This window comes from Platichthys flesus, chromosome 21, assembly GCF_949316205.1.
Source record: "Platichthys flesus chromosome 21, fPlaFle2.1, whole genome shotgun sequence".
NCBI lineage: Eukaryota > Metazoa > Chordata > Actinopteri > Pleuronectiformes > Pleuronectidae > Platichthys > Platichthys flesus.
This window is the reverse complement of record NC_084965.1, coordinates 10,792,195-10,817,489: the sequence shown is the minus strand read 5'-3', so window position 1 is coordinate 10,817,489 and position 25,295 is coordinate 10,792,195. Positions and strand designations below refer to the sequence as shown.

The 25,295-nt window shown below is 40.7% G+C and overlaps 1 protein-coding gene across 1 annotated transcript in view; it reads left to right on the top strand.

Moving 5' to 3' along the window:
* The first annotated feature begins 1,934 nt into the window (after nucleotides 1-1,934).
* Nucleotides 1,935-25,295, top strand: part of mllt10 (MLLT10 histone lysine methyltransferase DOT1L cofactor) — a 38,441-nt gene continuing 15,080 nt past the window's right edge. The window contains exons 1-11 of the mRNA XM_062380013.1: nucleotides 1,935-2,322; nucleotides 5,776-5,855; nucleotides 8,819-8,873; nucleotides 10,847-10,956; nucleotides 11,075-11,178; nucleotides 11,449-11,542; nucleotides 14,046-14,135; nucleotides 19,192-19,290; nucleotides 19,583-19,916; nucleotides 20,786-21,004; nucleotides 21,467-21,955. Coding sequence (XP_062235997.1) covers nucleotides 2,214-2,322; nucleotides 5,776-5,855; nucleotides 8,819-8,873; nucleotides 10,847-10,956; nucleotides 11,075-11,178; nucleotides 11,449-11,542; nucleotides 14,046-14,135; nucleotides 19,192-19,290; nucleotides 19,583-19,916; nucleotides 20,786-21,004; nucleotides 21,467-21,955 — 1,783 coding nt within the window. The 5' untranslated portion in view covers nucleotides 1,935-2,213. The remainder of the gene's footprint in view (nucleotides 2,323-5,775; nucleotides 5,856-8,818; nucleotides 8,874-10,846; nucleotides 10,957-11,074; nucleotides 11,179-11,448; nucleotides 11,543-14,045; nucleotides 14,136-19,191; nucleotides 19,291-19,582; nucleotides 19,917-20,785; nucleotides 21,005-21,466; nucleotides 21,956-25,295) is intronic.

Here is a 25,295-nt window from a genome sequence, read left to right as displayed (position 1 = left end):
GTGTGTGTTCAGGAACATCCTTGGCAACAGCATGGGGATGCTGTCAAAACAAAACTGTATATTGACAGCTCTGATTAAGGCTCCTCAAGGCCAATTAAATACATATTTTTGAAAATAAATGTATTCATTGTACAATGCAAAATTGTGTCAGTGGCTCCACACTCATTAGGCCTTTTACCTTTTATAGTCTTCTGCCATTTTGAATCATAATGAAATGCCAATGTTCTAGCCCAAGCTGTGAGCAAAGATTCAGGTTTATTTGTCAGTAAAAAAGCAAACAATAAGTCTAACAAACAAATGATATAGCTGTCATTGACTTTAAAGCTATAAGACTGTAAATAAAGAGAAGCTGCTTTTGTATTTGTGTGCTTTTAACACATCATTGATGTCATGTTTTTATCATCTTGTCATAGTCATGTTGTTGTTTGACCTACAACTGGGATTTCTAAAGATGGACGACTGGATGTGTACAAACATGATGACATATGAAAAACATCCTGTGTAACAAGAGAATAATAATAAGCCTGGGGTATTATAACGAACATACACAGTCTAGTGTGACATTGCAACAAAGGGCCTTTCAAATGTAGGAAGATTTCATATAAAAAAGGGAACAAAAACCCAACTTTTCAGAAGTGATAAGAACAACTTGTTTTATTGATTAGACAGGCAAACCTACAATGATGTCTCCCAGGCCTCTGTGTCTTGTTCTTCCTTTACTTCAGGTTATTATGCTGCAACGCATGGTGCATTTAATGTTTTTTAACTTTGCAATGCATTAGCCCCACTAATGAAAGAATGTCCATTTCTATAGCAAGAGTGGCTTGGTTTATTTTCTTTCATGTATGCAATTAATTTGGTTGTTTGGTCTATTTCAACTGTATGAACCCCCCAAAAACTTACTGAAAACTTTTTTATTCTCATGACTTATTCTTCTGCCATTTAGTCCCTTGATAATGATTTACTTGTTAATCTGTGAAATCCCTCCAGTGTCAAAAGAGATCAAATAAAAGTGAACAATGCTGGTCCAAATTTCAAAGATGACAAATTGCCATACTGATACATGTTATTTAATTCAATATTCAAATGAAAACAATATAAAGTGAAATTATTCCTACTTGAGAAGCCATCTGTGCCAAACGCTTCCTGTTACACTGTCTAAGTTTTGTTAACATTGTAAATATTTCAGTATCTTATGGTTCCTTGTGTTTGTATTGTATTCTTTACTTTATTTTACTTTAAACAAGTGTGTTCATTATTCCCTCTTTGTTTGAGTAACACAGTTGATTATGGAATTTTCGAAAAAATTAATGGTTTAATAGACTAATGATTTCTGATTATCTATTTGTTTTGAATGAGTTTAATAAGATGTAATAACACATCCTCAAGCCTGACTTGCAAGGCTCCTTAAGCGGAGGGTTTCACAATTGTATATATCATATATAAGTTGGTATTCCATTTATTTTGAATTCACATCTCCCTCAAGTATTGCATGCTACTTATTATTGCTTTACTCTTGTCTGTTTTTGACTGCCATTGTGCAATGTTGCAATTTTCCCCACTGTGGGACATTTTATACATGATGATATCTGAAAAACATCCTACACTAAATTTAGCTGGTAGGCCTATACAAGATGCAAACACTTAAATGAACCCAGCTAGGTTATACCGTCACACCTGAAGGATCCCTGCTGTAAACAAGTGTTAAATACAGTCTCATTTGCAGCAGAAATCTGTGTGCCTCTCAGTACCTCTGCCTCCTCAGCTCCATGTTGTCTGACTGAAGTGAGCTCACTCTCTCTGCAGCAAACTTTCAAACCAGCTCCGCCATGTGAATCCACCGCGGAAGCCCCAGCGAACCAATCACGTCGCGGCTGTATTCCTGTCAGGGGCACGCACGCACCACCGGCCCTGCGTGGCTACGCACTTCCGGTCCTCATCGAGGTTCCCCCCTCTCTGCTCCGCATCGTCGCGCCGCGAACTGGATGTTTTGGTAAAAAAATACGGTATCGAAAAGGGACGTGAACACGTTTTACACATGACGCCCGGAGCGAGCGGGGCCTAAAGCGGCGCGGCGGCGGGAAGAGGCGCGTGTGCGGCGACGGTTTCCGCTCAACTCGACATCTCGTATTCCTCCGCATGTCCGCTTTCTTCGTAGATGGTCTCCAGCGAGCGTGTGTCTGGCGGAGGACGACGAGTCCTCGACGAATAACATGAAGGAGATGATTGGGGGTTGCTGCGTGTGCTCCGACGAGCGAGGCTGGGCTGAAAACCCGCTGGTGTACTGCGACGGACACGGCTGCAACGTAGCCGTGCACCAAGGTAAGCTGCGCCGCCGTTAGCTCCTGCCGCTAGCTGCTAGCCGTTAGCCACCGGGAGCAGTTGGCGTTGTCTCGTCGCAAGGTTATGGAAGTGATCCGTGTGTGGATCATCCGCCTCCCGCCAGGCTGGGGTCAGGGCTTCACCCGGGCGGCGAGGCTGTCCTCTGATTCAGCAGGAAGACAATACTCCTTGGACGACGTTGGCCATCTGGTTTCTCAGCGTAAAGTCTGGCTACGAGTCACCGTTATAGTGTTGATATGCGTGATACAAGAAAGCAGAACTACTCCTGTCTGAAGGTGTAAACATTTGATTTTTGCACAAGTAGTCCCACATACAGACACAAGCAAGAGCTCCAACCTAGGGAAATGTATTCAAACTTTGCTGTTCAGGTTGCAAGTCAAATATTTGGAGCACGTCAAGCAGCAAAACATTGAATTCCAACAGCTGCACGTTAGCTTGTAGTGTAGTGACTGTGAGCCAGCGCTTACCCCAGATGACTCGGGGTGATGACGTCCAATGTTTACAAATTTAACAGCTGGCCTTGTGACCGTTTGGCAAACACAGTGGGAGAATGGAAAATATTCGAAATATCAGCAGCTCTGGAGCCATACACCAGCCTGTCAGTGTGTCTGCTCTTGCAGCACGTTTTTGTTTGTTAGTGTTTGGACTGCTAAAATAAGGGCATGTCTCTAAAAGCCTAATTGTTGCAAACATGGTTGCACTAAGATCTATGTTAAATCTCTGCTCTGGTTTGAAAGTTGCTGAAGCGAACCCCAGGCGGTAATGTGATCTGCTGTGTTATTATTAATAACACAGTTGTGCCAAGTCGCATCATATTTATTTTAATGTTAAGATTGCATCATATGGTCGGAGCCTTTGCTTGTCGGGCCTCGTGATTGGTAAACACTGTCAGTTCGCATACCATTTTGAGACTGATGACAGAACGAGACAAGGACTACCGTAGTGGATTTGTATCTACTTCTTGTTCCTAAGGATTGAAAGCTACAGTAAGGTATTGGATGTCTTGGCCACCAGACCACAGATAAAATCTCACATCTGAACATTTGCCCTCTGCTACACATCTAGTCACTGATCAATGTGTCCTGGTTATATTTTTTTGGTCTAATAACCATGCAGTCAATTGTATTATTAATTACATGTGCAGTGTTTTGCAAATGCACAGAATGATGTAAGATCAAAAATATGTACTAGCCACTTTATCCTCCATTAAATTATTGGTTGCAGACATGCTTCATTATATTAGTTGTAAAAAAGCAGGAATTTGATTCAGACAAGCAGCAGCACACTGTTATTGTGTTAACTTGTCCTGATCTGCACCATCACCACATATATGACACCATCTGCTTGAATGAAACTAATTGGCCAGAAACAGTTGAGTAGCAACATCTGCATTTAATGAATCAGAAAACCTTCGGAGGATTTTTGAATTGAATAATTTCAATATCTGTCAGAACACTGACATCTTTTAAATCCTAAAACAGAGTTTGTTATTCATTTTATCTAAAGAAAATAGACGTTTTAAAACTGGTTGATTAAGATTAAGATATGTTTATTAATACCAAACACATGCGCAGACATGCACTACACACTCATGCAATGGTAGGTAAATTTAACCTCTGCATTTAACCCATCTGTGTGCAGGACACACAGATGGGTTAAATGAGACCTTCTCCGCCCATAGTCAAAGTTTCTACCACTAGACCACCGCCTCTCCCAATGAATGCTGACAGGAGTGCTGTACTGAGAGGGGGAGAGTGTCCAGATTTCAATTGAAGAACTATATATGTATACTAATGTACAGCATTGGAATAGATAGGTTACCGTGCAAGGAGTTGTAATATTCACTTATGTCTGTTCAGTATCCTCAATTACAATATACCACCATCATCACATTATGTCTAGAGAGTAAATATTTTTTGAATTGTCTCGAGTGTCACTCCTCTTACATTGCACCGTGAGAGAACAGTATCTACCAGCAACTGTGTAAAAGAATTTTTATTGTCGATGTTGTATTTAAAGTTTAGTATTTTCTCAACATTATTGTGGACATGATTAAGCCTGGTTACGATATATTTTATGTGACTGAGTTAAAGATTGGGTGTGTCGACATATACCCAGTGATTATGACTCTGTGCTACAGAGGTTGCAATACATTTACAGCTTTACAAGCATGACCTTCAGCACATTTTTACTCCGATAAATAGTAGCATGTCTCATGTTTCTTGCAGCCCTCCTTTGAATCTCTGAATCCTAAAAGCTTAAAATATCTATATAGTGTATTAACTCACGTGTATTAAAGTGATTGGTTGAGCCAGCCATTATTTGTGAATGAGGTATGCAGCATGTAGAGAATATCCTAACTAATGCTTGATTGTTTTGTCTGCATGTCTGGTCATTAGTTTTTCCATTTGAACTCGGTAACCTTTGGGTATTTTCCAAAAAATCTGGATTAAGGCTTTGTTTTTCATTGGATTATTAGCTCTGGTCGGATCAGAGATAATCTCACAATATGTAGAGGTAGGCGATTTAGAGTAGATGCAGCACAGGCAACTTCACCTTGATGGGTGAGTCTCATAAGAGTCAACGAAAGCAGCTTATAACTTCAGGTGAAGACTGGGTTTTGCATCTTGGAAAATATATTTTTAACTAATGATGATGATTTTCACATTCACACAGCACTGACCTAAATTTTAACTTAATCGATACATATTCTACTCATTTAGTTTTACATTTTTATTTTGGGTTATTACTTGAAAAGTTCTACATACTCTAATTTACAGAAAACGTATAACTTTCCTCATACTGTCCCTGTTTTTCCTGTAAGAGGGTTTCCTTTTATCGCAGTCTTAAGGGTTTTTAACTTTGCAAACCGTTTTTATACACAAACAAGACAAATTAACACACTAGAGTCAACAACTGAAAAGCACAAGAGGTATCCTTATCAGTCCCCTTTGAAATCCAGCTGTTTCTGCAGCAGACAACCTCTCCTTGACCTTTCTCATAGAAATATGTTGGGGAGGTCAAACGATTTACGATTGGGTTAACCAGTTTGTAGAGCATATAATTATCATTGATGCCTATATCTGTTGGTAATAACAATGCATTACCATGTATTCTGCCATTGTCCCATGGGATTAAAATATTTCGTAGCACAGGCAAAGCATGTCAGCTGTCAGCAGAGAGACGTATAAAAAACAACAGCAGTGTTTTCAACAGTCTGTCACTTCAAAGCTCTGCTCCAACCACAAATCTGCCTCATATCACATGTTAAAAAAAAAGAGGATCTGTACAGATGTTTTTCGGCTTTGGTTTGGAGCTGCATTTTTCAACATGTGTTCATTAACACTGTGTAATGGCATTTTGTGGTACAGGGTGCAGTTTCTGTTGTGGATGTGATTTCCCTCTGTAATGCTCATCTTCGTCTCTCCTCAGCTTGCTATGGCATTGTACAGGTACCCACTGGTCCTTGGTTCTGTAGAAAGTGTGAATCTCAAGAGAGAGCTGCCCGTGTGGTGAGTCACAGTCTTTCTATCTATTCATCATTATGATTGAACCTGATTAACAGATCTCCGTAGGGGAAAATGGTGGAACTCATGATCTTGAATGTTACAAATATTTACAAATACACCGTGAAAACAGTAAATGGTTGGGTCCTGTATGATCAGTGGGTTTCTTTAAAGAGCTTAAAATAAACAAGCATTACTTTTTTACTTACTGGTTATAAGTTGTTCTTCATTGTGACTGTTGAAGTCTGGGACGATGCCAGTTACAGGACACAAAACTACATTAAGGAATTGTATTGCACTAAAATGACATCACTAAATAAATGTGATGGTCAGTTTGTGTGAAGAGGCAAACACACACACATATTACATATACAAATATTTTATACCTATTTATTTCATGTTTGCATTTCCAGCACACAGACACACACTTCGACCAACACAAAACATTTTGCAAATAAAATGTTCAGCCCTGATGCAAGGGAACGGACCTGCCACGCTGTTCAGCTCAAGATGATTGATAGGGATTTTTTGGCCCGACTCCTGCTCAAAATCATCTTCAGAGTTGGATAGTTTTGAAGAAAATGAGGAGTCTATGGTTTTTTCCCCTTTAGGATGCAACAAAAGCAGAAAGCTGAAACTTCCTCATGTAGTCTAGAGAAAAAGGCGTCCAGGTAAAACTCCCACTCCCACAGTTTGTCAGGCGTGTGCACTCTATACTGAACAATAGCACATTCCTGTTCTGAAATGAATATTATTCAAAAAAGGGACAATCCAGCAAAACATAAAACAATGGGTGTGATTGTCCATCACAAAGTTTTTCTGTAGACATCACCCAATGCTACAATTTAATAAAAGATGTAGTGTCAAAGGTGACATAAATAAATAACTTGAGGTCTGTGCAGACTTACCTACTGCTGCCTCTTTTTGTAGTGCATCCTGCTGCCCCCACAGGATCTCTGTGGTTTCTGCCATCTCCCTCTGTCTATTGCCTCACGTGTGCCTCTTTGCCAACAGTCTGTAAACTGTACCATTTACCATCAAAAATCTCTAAATGCTATTTAATCTTTATTTAAAATATCATTTAAATATTCATATAAATGCTGTTTGATTGTATAGAGTTTAACCACTACCATTACACCAAGCGCCATTTTATTTGTGCGCCCTACTATTGTATTGTAACATTAAACTGTCTGCATCATAACACATCATAAAAATACTACTGCAGTGGCAGGAATGCAACCTTGATAAATCTATAATTGATATCAAGTAGTGTGTAATGAGTTGCCGCTTGAATTGAATGTAGGCGACTGTTGGGCCTTGTCGAAGGTGTGTAACATTTTATATGGCTACAAGGAATGATCTGCCTACACACTGTCATAGAGCTTTATATGTTCACACAGGGCAGAAATGTGCATGTGAAGGAATGTCTGAAGTGTAGAAATCTCTACATGGAAGTGCCATGCTTTATTCTGCTTGAAGAATTGTGTGCACAGACTTGTTTGTTAAGCGTTCGAGGCTGGTAATTACATTAATGTATGTGTGTGTTCACAAAGAATCACATTATGGTCAAGAAAGCTGGCAACTATAACCAGAGGTCGCATTCGACTTTGTCATTGTCATTTTGATGGACAGGGTTGCAAAAATACCATCTTCTATGGGTACCTTAGATATTCATTTGTATTAACAACTAATTATATTGAGTCGTGGCAATAATCAAAGATTTTTTTTCCCGCATTGATAGTGAAGGCACTAAAACACAGCTGCCAATGTGAATATGCAAAGTTGTACGACACAATTTTACATAAGTACAAGTAACATACGAACAAACAACTTACAACAAATGATCAAACCCTCCTTCTGGTCTGCATGGACCTAAACTGGGTCTTTGCTTGAGTATTTTTAAATGCATCAAGGGAGGGTGCTGCAGAACAATTGTCGTTTGGCTTTTGTTAAGAAGGCAGATTTAGTTAATATTACAGGAGGTTGCCCTCAGGGGTTGTCCTTCATATTTTGTTGTCATTGTTAAGAAATAGAAAGTCAGTTAGGAATATATTCTGTTAACGTTGCTCCCTTTCTATAACTGGTCAAACAAGTGTGAATATTGATAAGATCTTGATTTTAATAATGTGCTTCAGTGTTATTTTAATTAAAAGTTAGAGAAAATAATGACCAATGATCCTCAGTTTTAGATTTGCATTTAGAAAATAAAGTACCCACTGCTTTGCCTGAATTCAATGGTGCGGACCAAATTTCACTGTTGAGTACATAAATATCATTGGTTCATTGGCCAAGGATTTTTTTATTTTTTTTTACCATTGAAGGGTTTTAACGGTTTTGAAATACGAGTAAAATAATTAAATGAAAATCCATGATCATTATATCCCCAAAGTGCTGGAGCGGCTCACATTTAAATAAGAAAAGATCAACACAAATTCACAGTAAAGGAAGAAATTGTTGAAAAGAATCCACAAAATATATTTCAAACCATTTAGGTTTTAAAGGTTGGAAGTTTGTGTGGTAAAATATTGGTTTGAGAAATGACACAATGAACACAAAAGACTTTCTGTCTCAGAGAGCACACACACCACCCATCCTCTCACTGAGGTGAGGAACCTCAATAAGCAAACACAAATTCATGGCTATTTCCCTGCCAACGCTTGCAATATCAATGCGTTGGCGGGAAAAGGTGCAGCGTCAGCATCTACACTGCCACATAAATTATAATAAGAAATTACTGCATTCACCTGGGTGTCATGTTCCCATCAAGGCTGATCGGAGCCGGTTGACGATTAAAATGTGTCTACTGCAGAGTCAGTTGACCTGGGAGGCAAAAGCCACATTAGTTGTTTTTACCAAAGTAAAGGCGTCTCGTGCTTATCTCATATTTGTCATACTTCAGTATTTACCGCACCCTAAGTAGATACGGTCGACCTGCTGTTTCTAACCTGACTATTCTTCTCTACCCGCAGAGATGTGAGCTGTGTCCCCACAAAGATGGAGCACTGAAGAGGACAGACAACGGAGGTAGAACCCCTCAAGCTGCACGCACACACACACAGGCACATCTGTGGTTCGCTTCTTGTGTATTTTGTCATCAATTGCGTGTCCCTGGCAAGTTTAAGGGGTTTGAGCGTGCTGGGAGAGTTATGTTGCTGTTTGTTGTGTGCGCTGCCTCTGTACCGTCCTTGCCAGTCCATGTTTTATGAGAGTGTGTGAGTGTGTGTGTGTATGTTTATGAGGGGGCGGGCCAGGATGGGTATAGTGCATGGCCTGTGAGGAGTCTCCTCTCTGGGTTCATCGGGAGGTCAGCTCGAGGGAGACTGTAAATATTCTGTGTGTGTGTGTGTGTGTGTCGGTCAGAGAGAGAGGCACAGCTGTGGGATTGTGTCCAGGCCTGCAGGGAGGCATCAGGACAACACTAACACACACCGTTTTACTACTTTCTCTTTTATTTTACCCTTCCCATGACCCCTCTCTCCCTCTCTCTCTCCCTCCTTTTTCCTCCCATCTTTCTCTCACCATCTTTTCCCCCTACCGTCCGTTTCATCGCTCTTGTAAGTTCCTCGCCACTTGTTGATCTGTGTGCAAGTTGCTGTTATTTCAGGTGGGATAGTAATAAAGCGGAGCAAAGGGATTAGTCTGAAATGGGTTTTTCATCCAGTACCTTAACCGTAAAGGGCAGAGAGGGAAGAAAAGAGGAAGAAATTAAGATTACAGCTGCTCAGCTTGATCTTTTACAGTCTCTATAATACACATTGGTGCTTTCCTTAAAGAAGGAGTTTAAACCTGATAACTTACAAAGTCAAATGTATGTTGAAGTAACTGGCAGCAATATGTCAATTTAAAATTAGAATCTGATACTGTCTGTTTGCACTGTTAAAGTTTCCCTGGATTTATGGTTCATTACCTGCAACAGTTACAAAAACCACAGTAACCCCAAGTTATTCAGTGAGATGGTTTTAACATGGTTTACCAAAGAAGCTCATAAAACCATTATCAAGAGCAAACATCTCTGCCTCTGTTTTTTTTTTTTCCCCCAATCAATCATTTCAAATAAGCTATCGGCTGAATTCAAGCTCTACGACTCAACACATTTGGTTGGGATAACTTATCGGAGAGAAAGATGTTCGTAAGGGGAAGTTCTGCTGCATTTTCCTGGGGGGAAAGAGTGAATGCTCACTTTGAGGAGGAAGGCTGTGCCACTTTTATAGTCCTGTTTTATAGGCCTCTTCCAGATTCTTGGAGGGACTTCAAAACAACAACATGCCCCCTGTTTCACACTCGTTCCCTCCCCCTCCGTCCCGCCCTCTGCCCTTCTCCCCCTGTCCTGCTCACCAGGTCAAAGGCAGGTCAGGGGTTCAACTGTAAGTTTAAGCCTGTTTTTGTTGCCGCTATGGGGAAAAAACAGACACCTCCAGCATGGCGGGAGACTCCCACTTCCATTTGACCTCCCGTTCACCTCCTCCAGCTCCTCCTCAACCCTGTCGTCAATTCTGCTTGCCACTCTGCCGTGCCCTGCTGTCATTCTCCCGCCCCCAGTTTGTCTTCGCTGACAGGCAGCTGTGCGTGTGTCAGGGCTCAATAAATGGCTACTTAGATAGATTAACTACCAATTTACAAATTAAGGCATTTGACGTTCAAAGTTGAATTTTATGAATTACGACTTTAAAGAATGTGCAGAAAAATGTGTTTTTTTTTTACTCGCACGCATCTGATACATTTCTGTAAGTTATGTATGGACAAGTCATCTTCAGGTTATGTCCCTCGTATTTCCATCACCGAGTTTTACTGTATAGCTCACTGTTAAAACTTGCAACCTACAAATCAAATGTCACTTTTCGAGATGTATTCAGCACATGAGCGGATGCTTTATGAGTTCTTATATAAACTGTGACCTGTCTACACAAATATCGTTTGGGTTCCGTGATATACTGTATATGTTGGCTATAATTTGTTTGTGTATTTGCAAAGGCTGATGGCTGTTCTTGTCTTTTCAGGGTGGGCCCACGTAGTTTGTGCCCTTTACATACCTGAGGTTGAGTTTGCGAATGTGTCAACTATGGAGCCTATAGTTCTCCAGTCTGTGCCACAGGAGCGCTACAACAAGGTAACATCTACATATGCTTTTTTAACATTGTACAATGCAATTAGGAGGAAATCAGTCTGTCTTTGAAAGAAAGTATGCTCTCTAACTGCTTGTGTTTTGCTTGCATGTCTGTGCACAGACATGTTATATCTGTGAGGACCAGGGCAGAGAGAGTAAAGCAGCCACTGGAGCCTGTATGACCTGCAACAAACATGGCTGCAGACAGGCCTTCCATGTCACATGGTGAGACCTGTTCCAATTACATTAACCTCCCTAATAAAAAAAGGGGATTGTGTCTTCAATACTGACTTCAGTTTCATGTAGTGACTTGTAGATTTGATATGTTACCAGGTAGTAAACCTTATACCATCACATATAAAGTGTTCCAGGGTGTTCCATGTGTTACATCTGATGAAAAATGATACTTGCTACAGTATTGCACATAAATGGGGAAAAGTTTTTTTTTATTAAAAAATCAAAGATTTGTCAATAATCTACATCACTCTGCCACAGTGCCCAGTTTGCAGGGCTTTTATGTGAGGAACAAGGATCTGATGCAGACAACGTCAAGTACTGTGGATACTGCAAATACCACCACAGCAAATTGGTAAGTGTCTAAATTCTCTCCATATTGCGTTTTCATTTCAATAGTCTAAACTACCATTTCACAAATCACCAGACAGAGTTTCATTCTTCTTAGATGGAAAAGGTTTAGCCTTATGCTGTGTCTCCACATTTAAAACAAATTTGATTTTCATTTGTAAATTGATTTGATTTAAGTTTTAAAAGGTTTGAACGTGACTGTGATAGTGATAACTTAAATTAACTTAAGACGTATGCATACCCTGAGTCTAATAATCCCAAGAACTGAGTATTGATTTCAGGTTTATGTTGTTTAAATTAAACCACTAAGACTGCTATGTGCACTGAGGGCTTTCAGCAGTCTTGGTGATTGTATGCACTAATGCTTGAGAGTTTTTGAAGGTTACACATGAAGAATTATGTGTTTTTGTTACACTAACAAAAAGCAGTGATGATTCTGTATATGTCGCACACACGCACACACAAAATACTGTTCGTCTTGTTTACAACTTGGATCTTCTCTGTTGCCACTGACAGACCCTGCCATCCTTACTTCTCATCTTTTTCCGAGGTCTCTACATCCTTCAGTCGCTCTCATCCCAGTCCTCCTCAGCACCGCTCTTCACTTTCTTTCAGCCCTTTTCCATCTTATTCTCAACCATTCTTTCCTTGTCATTTTCTCCTTCTTTCTTGGTTGACTCCCTCCTAGAGCCATCTTTCGGTTTCTACAAAGCTGCAGTGTTTTCTTTTTTCCTCTATCCTTCTCTGTGAGTCGGTTGACGTCTCTTTACCTCATATGTATTCTGGCGATGTAACCAACATACTTATATCTAAAAAGTGTATTTCCAGCTGTTGTCAAGCAGAATTCACTTAGATAAGACAAATGAAATGACTGCTTATACAGAGGTTATGTATTTTCAACAGACATATTAGCTGAAGCGATTCCTGTGGTTTTAGAATAGTTAAAATCTTTCTTAATGTACATATACGTACACCATGCATCAGTTGGGGGAGGGAAGCAAATGTGATTAACAAGAACTTGACTAAACTATTTGAATTCTGGAACACCGGTAGGATGGAAACAACAGGACATCATTTACAGTGTGAACACACACACGTGCAAACAAACAGACAGATGACATTTTTCGATGTTAACACACAGATGGAAAGACTCATGCTGTTGTATTGATCGTGTTTGAATCTTTGGATGCTTGGGCATAATGTCATTAAGCTGGGATTGTATGGATGACAGGAATGTACGAGGGGGAATCAATGACGAAGAATGCAATGTTATTAGCAGAGTGGGCTTCATAAAATACCAATTGATGGATGTTTACGGCATGTTAGCAACATATGGTATTCGACTGGACTCAGTCTGTAGCCAAATCTAATTTCAAACTTAGATTATCCTTGTTCAGTGTTGTCTACAGTGTATTTCCCATTTGACTCAGACTATGTAGAATATATTTTCCCCCTTTTTCTCAGCAGTGTAAATGCATATAACTTTGCTGTACAATGTTTTTTCTGTAGCTGTTCTAAGGCCATTTTTCCAGCTTGTCATTTAAAGGGGAATTATGTTCTGTTATTTTACACAGAATTTTTCAATGTTATTTTGTAACAACTATAAACCATCATCTCTTAACTGGGTGTTTACTTAAAACACAGGTTTATGTTTAAAGAGGTTAAGAGATTAGATGGTGGAATGATGCTGTATCCTATAGTGCATGTGGTTGGGTCATGATGAGATGCAAAGCAAACATAACTTCTGATGACAGCTTTGTACTTTTTAATTGAGGCTGGTAATACCCCAGCCCTGGTCTCTTGCCCTGTCAAAACGAATGCGGATATTTTTTAAATTAACAATTTCCGCTGCGTGTAGGCCTCTCGTCCACAGGCAAACTCTCTGTGCAGTCACTGAAACAGATATTTTTATAAACTGCAGATTTTTTTTTACACGTGTGTACATGTAAAATGGAGCTTTGGAGAAACAATGACATCACAGCTTACCTAGTGCATGCCCACTGTTGCTTTGTATCAACACTTATGAATGGGAGTATATCTGTTAAAAAAATATCCGCCCTTCTGTAGACAAGGTTGAGGAAATATCGCTGTAATTTGGGTACGTAGTTTTTTATCACAATCTAATATTAAGTAGGAGCTAGCTGGCTTCTGTGGAGATCAATAGCCATGACCCCTCATGTCCCACAATGCCTTTTCAGATCTGAGTTTTTTCAAAGGACTTTTATGATAATACACGAAGCATGACTCCTGCAATGATGATTGGTTGCAAAATGAGTGACCAAAAAGCTTAATAATATATTCACCATTTTTGGAATCAGTGCTCATGATAATGTTATTTGACTGTTTTTGTATTTTGAGTTAAGTTAATTTAAGTTCACTCAGCCCTTTTCAGTTTAAGTTTTGTTTTTATTATATATATATATATATTTTATTTTTTTTGGGGTCTATTATTAGCCTCTTTTCTGTGGACCTTATCCAGTAACTTGGAGTTCCTCTTTACCTTTTAGCGAAGGAGCAGGGGCCGGGGTAGTATGTCTCAATGCTTAAGTGACTCTTCCTCTGAGTGTATGGATAGACCCCGAGAGAAGGACAAGAAGGTAAGAGAGCCATCAGATCTTTCCCTCTCTCTGACCCAAGATTGTGACTCCACCAGAAATTATACGCTGCTGCAGCGTTGATCAATTATCATTCTCAGTGGCTTTTATAATGGTTGCACAATCAGCTTTGAATATATTTACACAACCTTATTTAATGTCATTTGAGTCAACAATATAAATGAGGTGTGTAACTTTTTTCTATTTATGCTCACAACAAAATTAACTGGTACTTTTTTAGGGCTTTCTTTGAATTAATCTTATAATATTACATCTTGACAATGAAACAAAATTTCAATCTTGTGCCTTGAACATCACTGATTTAATAAAAGTACTTTTTTAAATGGATACATGGCATGACAGGAAATGCATGCAATGTGTCTTTAAATTAAATTTAAAGGTACCATCTTTGCCACGGATGGTCTTGATTGGAGCGCACAGTCTTGAGAGATGGGAGTATAAAAAGTGACTGCTGAAATTGTATTTCATAAACTCGCCATCCGTTGCATTTATTCTTGTGTGACTGCACCCACCAGCGATTGCAGCCTCTAATGAATGCTGCATCAGTGTGACTTAATCAGTCACGCGTGTTAGTAGAACATGTAATCACAGTCTGCGTAAAATCAGAATTTACAGGAGGTGTCTTGTCACCTTTTGTTTTTGCCCACAGTTGAATTAAATTAAGCTGATATATAAAGATAAAGATGTTATGATGCTGAATGGTATCTTCTAGCATTCTATGTACTAGATTAAAACAAATTCCTCTGTTCACAGTCATTACGTTTCTCAGACAAATTGTACTTTCACATGCACGTAAATATTTGTACTGTTACTCAGAATATTACATGATTAATAAGGGTCTTGCAAAGGCATATTTTTTTATGATATCAGAATTTAGCATTTCCAATTAAGACGTGATATGCAGATATTATTCAGAGCTTTCTTTAGCAGATATGCCGCTTTCAGAATATGTGTTACAATTGGGAATTTTGTGGCAGTTTGTAACACACAACCTCTTACCTGTACAGTCTGGTCTTTGTATTGTATGTAGACCAACTACATAACAGTTTGCCAGGCAGAGTATATATAGATGCAGGCCCTAAAGGAACTAAACACACTTTTATGTAAACATAATTGAAAACTTTGATATCAACAGGCTTGTGGAAGTGGGTAAACATTTACACTAAGTCTTGGTGGATGAAGGTATGACGTGATTGTATTTTATGCATGGCTGCATGTAAACGAAGATATATTAGTTGTAATATTCAATTTCATTAGCCTTGAAAGCAGTGTAGTAAGAATTTTGTCTTCGATGGAATTGTTTGTGTGGGTGTATTGAAAATAATACATTTAGATCACATTCAATACAACAGAAATTCCATCAAACAATTTTACAAAGCGAAATGTCAATCAAGGCTGCTCCGAGTTCTGATCGGTCATCTACTCATTGGTTTCAACAGGTTTATTATGTTCTATGTAATGCAGCTGCAGTCACTGAGTGCTTAGGAAAAAAGAGTTAAATAATTTATTGATTTAAATTGGCAGTGAATATTAGAAAAGCCTGATTCAAGTATATTGCCTCATTTGGGTAGTAGAAGAGTTGCATTAAAAATAATAAAATATATATGCTGTAATTTAGATTTTTGACTGAGCGTTGAGGTTTTAATCTAATGGAAGAATAAATAAATAGATGCATTTTTGAGAAATAGAGATGCTTTTGTCCATGTACTGTCAGTCCCACTGCCCTCCCTCTCTTTTGTTCATCCTGCCTGCCTCTCTCACTTACAGACACACACATGCACATTCTCTATCCACATTGCGCACTTACAGACACACACATGCATTTGTTTTGTGGTTTAAAGGCTCAGATGTATACCCTCCTAATGTTAGACCCTGAAGTCCAACTACAGCAGGGGCTAAAAGATCCCCCACGCTGGCCGCCTAGAAACAGCCTGCAGGAAACACACACAAACACACACACAATAGCTGGTCAGAAATCCTGCAGGACACTGCACTGGGGAATTCCTGCCAGGTCAGGGCAGATTATTTTCCTCCTTACTTCCTGTTCCTTCGTTTCTCTCCGTCTTCCCTCACCTTTCCTCATCCCCCAACCCTCCAGTGTCAGCACCCTCTCTCGTCTTCCTCCCGAGGCCATTGCATTGAAATGTGAAGCGTTTAAAATGCATTATATTAAATAAAAAAGCTATGCTGTGCTTCTAATTAATTGATTTATAGCGCATTTAAGTTCAATTAATTTAGCAGTAATGCAACAGTTTTGTTTTATCTGGAATGTTTGATAGACAAATCAAGCAAAGTAAACACAGTAAAACATATGTAAAATTAAATAACCTGAATTTCAGCCTTTAAAGTCGAATATATTTTAAATATGATGTACCAGGCCTTAAATACATTTAGGTTGGTCGTAATAATTCTAGCGTTTATTTAATGCTACTTCCGTCACGCTATAAAATTATTTATCTGTTTTGACAGCATGCTTAGCTTGTAATGGCTCTCTTTACTTTTAAAAGTGTCAGAGCACGCTGTTATAAAATTACAAACAAGACCTTTGTTTTCTTTTGTCATTTTTTTGGTTTAGAATATAGTTGTGGATTTTTCTTTTGTTGATGTACATGCGAGAGATTTTATTAAAGATTGTAATATATTCCCTCATATCTGTCAAATTTGACACTTCTTAAAGGGTCTTTAAAGGTCTTAGTTTTAACTTGCAGAAACCCTACAGTCATCTATGGGCATCAGTTAATATTTTCTGTCGTTTAACAAGCAATAGTTTAGTAAAGTGGTCGATTGATTTATAAAGAAAATACCAGCTTCCTCCACGACTTAGGACATCACTTATTTCAAAAGCTGTGGATAGGCCAGAGAGAATAGTGTTTCTCTCCTGATGACTGTGTTACCCAGTTCAGAGCCCCACGATAAGACATCGACAAAGACAGAGAGGATTTCAGCACACATTGTTTGGGGGTTTGTTGATAAATAGACGGGAGCCCTCAACCTCGGCTACCTCTCATATTTACCCCACACAGTCTCAAAGACCATTCATGACATGTCAAATGATCATGCTGCTAATGGTCAGTGACAGAGAAAAAGAGGGGAGAGGACACGCTGAAAGGCCCTGCGTCTCTGCCTGTATAATCAATTGACCTGATTGATAAGAGTGTGTCAGGGTTACATTGTGTGTGTGTTTTGTTTCCCACGCCCAATGCTGTGGATCCTTCTCTGTGTGTGTGTGTGCACGTACACATATGCGTGCGTGTGAGCTATCCAACCCTCTCAACTCCTCTCCATCAACACCTTCCTCTGGAATGTTAATGAAAAGCAACAAGGGAATCCCAAAGAATCTACCTCGTGTGTGTGTGTGTGTGTGTGTGTGTGTGTGTGTGTGTGTGTGTGTGTGTGTGTGTGTGTGTGTGTGTGTGTGTGTGTGTGTGTGTGTGTGTGTGTGTGTGTGTGTGTGTGTGTGTGTGTGTGTGTGTGTGTGTGTGTGTGTGTGTGTGTGTGTGTGTCTAACATTTATGATGTTTCAGTATCTTACATTTATAGCATTCTTAATCAATTACCTTTGGTTTGTCAACAATTAATCTGACATAACAAACATTTTTAAGACAACCCTCTGGGTTTAGGAAAGTTGTTTATTGTTTTTGGACCAAACTAGTAATTAATTGAATGAAAAAAAGAATGGCACTCAGTAGAGCACAAACCTGCCACAAAGCACAATAATCCTATACCTGGTTCTCTTATAGTAAACAAATAAAAGTAAAGGGAAGTGGACTCACAAACACGACTGAAAACAATCAACTCTGTGAAGGTGTTTAGTGATTTGGGGAAACTTCTCTAAAATGATGATCATTTTGAATATTTCCATTTGAGGGACTGCTAAGTAAAATAGCACCTGTGATACTGACAGTGTAAAATCAGAACATTTGAGAACTTCAGAAGGAATAAACTTAAATAACTCTAAAGTAAACAATATTTTTAGAAGTAATGAAAAGTATATTAACTACTTGCAGCCTGTTTCAGAGCCCCAATCAAAGCCCTGCAAATTACACGACTGAATTCTGCAACGTTTTACCCGTACCCCCACAGAGCGTTGGCATCAGCGGAAGCCGGCCAGAGGAGAAGTTACAGCGAGGCTGCTATCTCCAGATTTGTCTGCTGATGTCTGTTAACTGCCACACATGGAGGAAGTCTCGCTAAACCGTCACCAGCCGCCACGCAATCATAGACCCTCAGGGGAGACAGAGCGGGGGGATGGGCACTGGTGTTTCAGACTTGCCACAACATTAAGCATCACAAGCGCGTTGAATCCCCGTCGTCTCTCAGGATAGCTGCGTATTTTCAACGCTCCTCTCATCGAGTGTGTGTCTGTGTGTCTATGGATGTGCACCTGCATGCATGTAAGTGCCCATGTACGAGTGTGTATGAGCGTATGTGCACCTGTGTTGCTTATACGCACATACAGGGAGAGGTGTCAGGGTGCGAGGTGTTCATGTGAGGTGTAAATGCGCTGGCACCCAGGCGCCACCTCAGGGGTGCGGTGGATGGTGACACTTGTCTGTGTGTGTATGTGCATGTGTGTCTGTGCGTTAGCGAGGTTGTAAATTGCACAATGATGGTCCAAGAAAGAGGATATGATTGCATGAAACAATGAGACCTTGTGCGCTTCACCACGAGGCACTTAGACACACTCTGCTTTAAACTGCAGCCGAATTCCTCCTGTCTCCCTTTTTGTCTCTCCTCTATCACTCTCTTTGTGTTAGTGGATCTCAAAGCTTTCATCTCAGACCGAGCCTTTGAAATGCAATGCTCCCTCTTTCTCTTGACCAAAAACAAACACACACACTCACATACTACCTCTTTCCATTATCAGTGCTTATGGAAATTTGGTCTTATTTGGCTCCACATTGAGTTTTCCTAATGGTCCTAATATGGACATGGTTATATGTATTTTTCTCTTTGTCTTTATTTCAATTCCCTGTATCATGTTTTCTGCAGTGTCCGCCAACATTTTCTCCTATTTTTTCCTATTCTCCACGTCCAGAAACACAAGGAGCGAGATAGGCACAAACCAAAACACAAGAAGGCCCCCATGGACATGTCTCCATCCCTCGTCCTTCCAAATATCATGGTCCCAGACAAGGTGAGCGCATGCTTCTACTCTAGTCCTTTTGCTTTGGTGATTTGTAGCTGGCCTAGTTAAATGTTACAGCAGGAGCGGCTGGTTGACTTTTGTTTCTCCTTTACCTTGAATTACCTTTGTCGCTCTTCTTCTGTGTCCCTCACAAAATCCCATCCTCCCGTTGTCCTTGCTCATATTTTTGGCCCTCACTTTTTTCACATGGCATTGGTTTGATCATTTTCAATCCCTGTTTTGCTCATGGTACCTGTCCCCCCTTTCCTCTCAACCATAACTTCTCTCCTTCCTCCCTCAGACCTTCAACAGCAGCAGCTCAGGGGTAGGCGTGCCCTCCCTGTCAGCCGCGCAGAAGCGGCTCGATGACAGCACTGCTCGTTTCACCAACGCCAACTTTCAGGAAGTGTCTGCCGTGCTCTCCAGCGGCGGCTCCAAAGATGGCCTGGCTGCAGAGACTGGGAAAACGGCGGCTGAGGTAAAGAGTAAGAAGAACAGCGGTGGGAGTCACACGGTGGGACAGAGGGGCGGCCGCAAGTCTCTCACCTCCTCAGGGAAACCCCTTCCCTCCGCCGTGGTCACCATGGCAACTTCCTCCACATCTGCCTCTGCTTCCACTGGGCCTTTCCACCAAGGTGAATTGATGGCGGCAAATGGTGTCGTATGTTAATATCCCACTATGGGGAATTAACCCTGCAGTTAGAAAAATGGAAACACAATGACAAATCATCTGGTATTAACCCATTGCTCACGCACTCAAAAACGCAACTGCAGCACAATTTAAATTACAGCGGTGTTATTTAAACCCAAATACGAGTGTGATGCATGTGTTTTTGTGTGTGCGCACACACATCCTCTGTCATTGGCTGCTTTTTGGCGAGACACCAGACTTTCAAGTGTGTGGCCGTGATAAAAGTGTTTCGTCTCAACTGGCCTCTGGCTCCTGTAATGTCTCTGTTCCCAGACAGGGCCCCAGCATCTCCACACACACAGACAGGCAGACGCTTGCACACACACACACACGTACACACGCACACGCACAAAGAACATGTGGGGAGGTCAGGACCCGAAAGAAGTCATTGCTCACACCAAGTTTTTTTTGTTTGGTACAATCAGAACCTTGAAGCCCTAGTCAGGGTTTTGTGTGTCTGAATGTCCATCCATATGTCTGTTTTCAAGGCAGCTCTGCTTCATGGGAGGATTGCATGTTGAGGGAGGTCTGACTGTTAGAGCAGATACAGAACAGAGACTAGATAAAATGCTGATTTGTTATGTTTATCTTGTCCCTGCTGCTCCCATGATGATGGAAAGGAGAGTAGTATGGAAACTTTTCCCTGCTATAATGACGGTTTCCTTTGTGTTGTTCTTCTCCTTCTTATTTTGTTATGTTCATTCTTTTATCTTCACTTCTATGTCTATGTCTGTCTATTCTTCTCTCCGTCTGTCATTGTCTCCTAATTTCCACCTGTCTTCCTTCCTTCCTTCCTTCCTTCCTTCCTTCCAGGCCTCCTGTTGACTAGTGCCAGCAAGACCCCTTCTGCCCCTTCCTCCTCAGACTTCCTGAGTTTCTCTGACTCATCCTTGCGTTCCGGGGGTGGAACTACCTTTTCCTCGCCACCATCGTTCAGCAGTTGCCTTGTGAAGCCGAGCTCGGAAAGTGGAACTTCAGAGGGAACTACGCCACTTTTTGGTTCTCTTGTGTCAGCTACTACAGCTTCTGCAGGTGACAGAGGTTATCATTTATAGCTTTACACTGATGTATCTTTTATACAGTAATCTTTGTTTTGGATCCATCGTATTTATTCTAGTTTTAATTCTAATCACTGAATATAAATATTCGTGGTTGAAAACTGCAATTTATAGACAGCTTCTATTAAGAACTATGGGTGTGAAGTTTTAAAGGGGAGTGTTTCCCCTGTCAGGGTTTACAGAAGTCACTTTTTGATATAGTCAATGTAGAAGCCAAAGTTTTTGTTCAGCTTTGACCTTAGTGGGGACCAAGTATACTAGTAAATCCTTGCTGAATTAATTAGCAGTTTTATATAGTGTTTCATTTAAAATATTCATCTGCTTTTCAGATAGTGCTGAACTAAAACAATTAGTCCATAACATGCAGGAAATTACAGTAGAAAAATACTGCAGACACTATGATTAACAATTCCGCTCTGCTCTCTTATATTTGCAGTGGGTGGGAAGCTGTATGAGAATTCCCACAGCCACACTGCAAGCGAGACGACAAGCCTCAGTGGGTCCACTGGATATAAACGGCCCCTGCCCTCTGGTCCGGGGCCAGGCATCGGCGGAGCAGTGACGGGAGGAGGGGAAGATGGGGTGAAGAAGAAAAAGAAGGGCAACTGGCGAAACAGATTTGGACCTTGCTTCACTACGGATGTGAAGCCCTCAGAGCCAGCTCCCTCCCTGACTCTACCTACCTCCTCCACAGCCAACACCTCCACCTCCTCCCCCTCGCCCTCTTCATCCTCGGCGCTCTCAGGCCGGCCGGGCTTAGTCTCCACCAGTGGATTAGGAGTGGGAGTCGGAGGAGGTGCAGGAGGAGGTGCAGGAGAGAGGGGGCTTGGGGTCATGGGTGTCAGCGGTGGGATTCAAAAGTCCCCGTCACTCCTCAGGAATGGGAGTCTGCAAAGCAGCAGCAGCTCCACAAGCACTGGGCCAGGTGAGGAAGACACATAAACGTCACACGCACAAAACACAGTGTTTCACAAAGATGATCTGAGAGATCAGAACTCATTGTTGTAACAAAGACAAAAACTCTCAGATACCCTCGTCTGTCCATGTCACTTTAATTTTTAATATCATCACAGTTTTATTGATGCAAAGCAAAAAGCCAGACACGAGGAAAAAGTTAATGAATTGAAGATTAATTTAGACCTGTTAGACAAACAATGTGTGTCCCATTTCGCTCACCAAAGTGTCATCAGTGAGAGGCAAAGGAAAGTGGCTCATGAGTGGCACTGTTGTGGCAGTTTTTTTTTCATCACATTCAGATCCTGACTTGTTTTTGAATATTTTTCGTGCCGTTTACTTGCAAATGCTGATGAATTAAACAAAGACGTTTGTGTATCGCTCTGTGTATGGAAGCATCAGCATTACCAATCACAAAAGGCAAAGATTTGACACGCCTTTGTAATTGGCTCCTTGTGTGCATGTGTCTGTATGTCAGAGTGCAGGCTATGTGTTATTTTCTCACACACGTGTAAGTGGTCTGTATGGTTTTTTTGCTTTTTTTCCTCATCGTGTTCAGTTGCTTGGCAACTGTCTTTATGCTTTGGAGTTCCCCTCTGCTGATGGAAATGGCTCAGCACAGCCCACGCATCCAGCAGCTCCCCTTTCTTTCAGAATTACCACGCTTTTGTTTCTTTCTCCTGCCTCTCGGCTCTTCTCTCTTACCTACATTCTGCTCATTCCTCGAATTCTCGACTCACCTGTTGATGCTTCGAAGGTGTCTGTGTCTGTCTGTGTATGCGTGCATGCGCGCATAGACACAAGAGCATGCATGTACAATATTTGTAAAGTGGGATTCACATTTCTTGTTATCACACTTGTTCCCCCCTCACACTGATAAACAACAGTTTAATGACCATTAACTGTCCAAATAAAGTATTTTGTGTCTGTGACACAAAAAATAGAATACTAATTCAACAAATATTTTTACAAATTGTTATCAATGTAGCAGAATAAAATAGCAGAGAATCTGAGAATTCACACATCAGTAAAATAGTTTCATCAACTAACATTACATATCGCTGGTACTTTTATCCAAAGTGACTTCCAAATACTATGAGGGGGAATTCAGGGTTCTTGCCCAAGAAAACGCCGGCATGCAGATGCTAAATCTTTTGTGCCACTGCTCATTGTAGAGCTGTGTGCAGTGCTCTTTGCCCTGCTGGTCTTGCACTCTCAAAACACATTGACCTACCTGTCACATTCTGACTGGCCTTATGCAACATTGGGAGAAATCCTGCCGCTTCAGTGGCCCAGTGGACCCTCGAAACGTCCATAAAGTTTTTACCGCCCTTGACAGGCATGTATTCTGCTCGAGAAGCACAGTTCCCAAAACAGGCCGGCAGTCACTCTCTCAGTGCGCATGAGAGCAAATCATGCGTATGTTTAAAGGATCACAAGACTTTCTGGACAAACCGTAACTACTTTCTATAGATGGGACTTACCAGTGCTGCCCGAGAGCCACACATCTCTGTCTGCGACTTCTGTTCAGTGAGCGGCAGAGGAGAAGCAGCAGTTTGTGACACAGGCAGAGGCAGTGCACTCTGTGACAGACAAAGGCGGCTTTCAGATACAAACTGCAGCCCTGAATTTGTCTATACATTACTCAGTGGAGCAATGCAAATGTCTGAATCAGTTTAAACAGAAATTAAACAGACTGCCAGCTCTCAAGTACAAAGCCTGTGCAATGTCTGCTTGAGCTAATTTGAAACCAGTTTACACTACACATAATGTAATGACGTCAGAAATATTGTTAATTAGCGTATTGCAGTACAGTTTCCAACGTCATCCTCAATTTCATACATTTACCACAGGCCTTCCATTTACTTAGTTTCAGCCTGTTTTTGTTGGAATAACATTCTTGCTCACCTTTGTGTCTCTTACTGTTACTCAGCCTGTCTTCGATTTTGGATTAATCCAAGTTCCAAAGATGAATGTATTTTTCATTCGTGCTATTTACAAACAAACAAATTATTAACTTATTATATTATTTGTCTTTGACCTTCAAAATCTAAATATTAGACAAAACCTCTCAGCACCACATTGATTGAATTGGAGCATCCACAGGATACAATGAATCTATAGCCAGTATGTTTTTTTCCCTCAGTAATTTATTTCTGAAAGTCAGAAAAATTATGCGGTTGCTAAGTAACAATACACTGACTCTGATCAAAACATTTACTGTTTGCTATGGTATGGATGTCTCAGTCGAGGAGGCATATTTTTAGACTATACATAGGCATACATTTAAGTGTTTTTGCATCTGTGTTCAAGTTCATATATTTTATTTTGTCCTGAGATTAAATCATATTCATTTATCAATTCCCACAGTTTAAAATAATTTAATTGTGTTACAAAAGAAATATGCTTTCAAAAATATCTATATTTCTCTTTACGGCTACGAGTTACTTATTGAATATGATATGGTAATATAGTAATATAAAAATAATTTGGGTGTCTTATAATTTAAAACGGTTGCACTATTGTAAAATCTCTACATTTATTGCCGCTTTCAACCATGAATATTAATATTCGATGTTTAAGCTGCAAGCATGAGTATGTGAGTCAGACCTGTGGGCAGCTGCTGTTTCCTTTCTGAATATAAATATAATTTTTTTACCGCAGTGTTTTTTTTTTTTCATAGTAATTTCACCACCGTTTTGAGTTTTTGGTCCTGCTGCTTTTCCCTACAGCAGTGGCGGCATTTTCTGACCACAGCTGCTGAAAGAAGATAGGGAAGATGTGTGTGTGTGAGTAAGACAGAGAGAGAGAGGGAGAGAGAGGGAATCGTGTGTCGTCCTCCCTACTGTAAATATTTAGCTGAGGGTTAATGCAGGGCAGTAATGGGGAGGATCTGGCCCCCCCACCATCCTGTCTGCTGACTCCAGCGTGCTGATGGATAGAGAGTTAACATGATAGATATGTGTTGGGTGTGTTGGGTGGGTGGTGGGGCAGGGGGTTAGATTTTGGCTAGGTTAATGTTTGACTGCACGGGGGTCACTGATGGGACGGACAAGCTGCCAGAGCATAGTGTGTTGGGTGTGTGGGGGAGGAAAGATGTTCGATGGACATTAAGTGTGTGTGTGTGTGTGTGTGTGTGTGTGTGTGTGTGTGTGTGTGTGTGTGTGTGTGTGTGTGTGTGTGTGTGTGTGTGTGTGTGTGTGTGTGTGTGTGTGTGTGTGTGTGTGTGTGTGTGTGTGTGTGTGTGTGTGTGTGTGTGTGTGTGTGTGTGTGTGTGTGTGTGTGTGTGTGTGTGTCTTTTTTGAGGAATG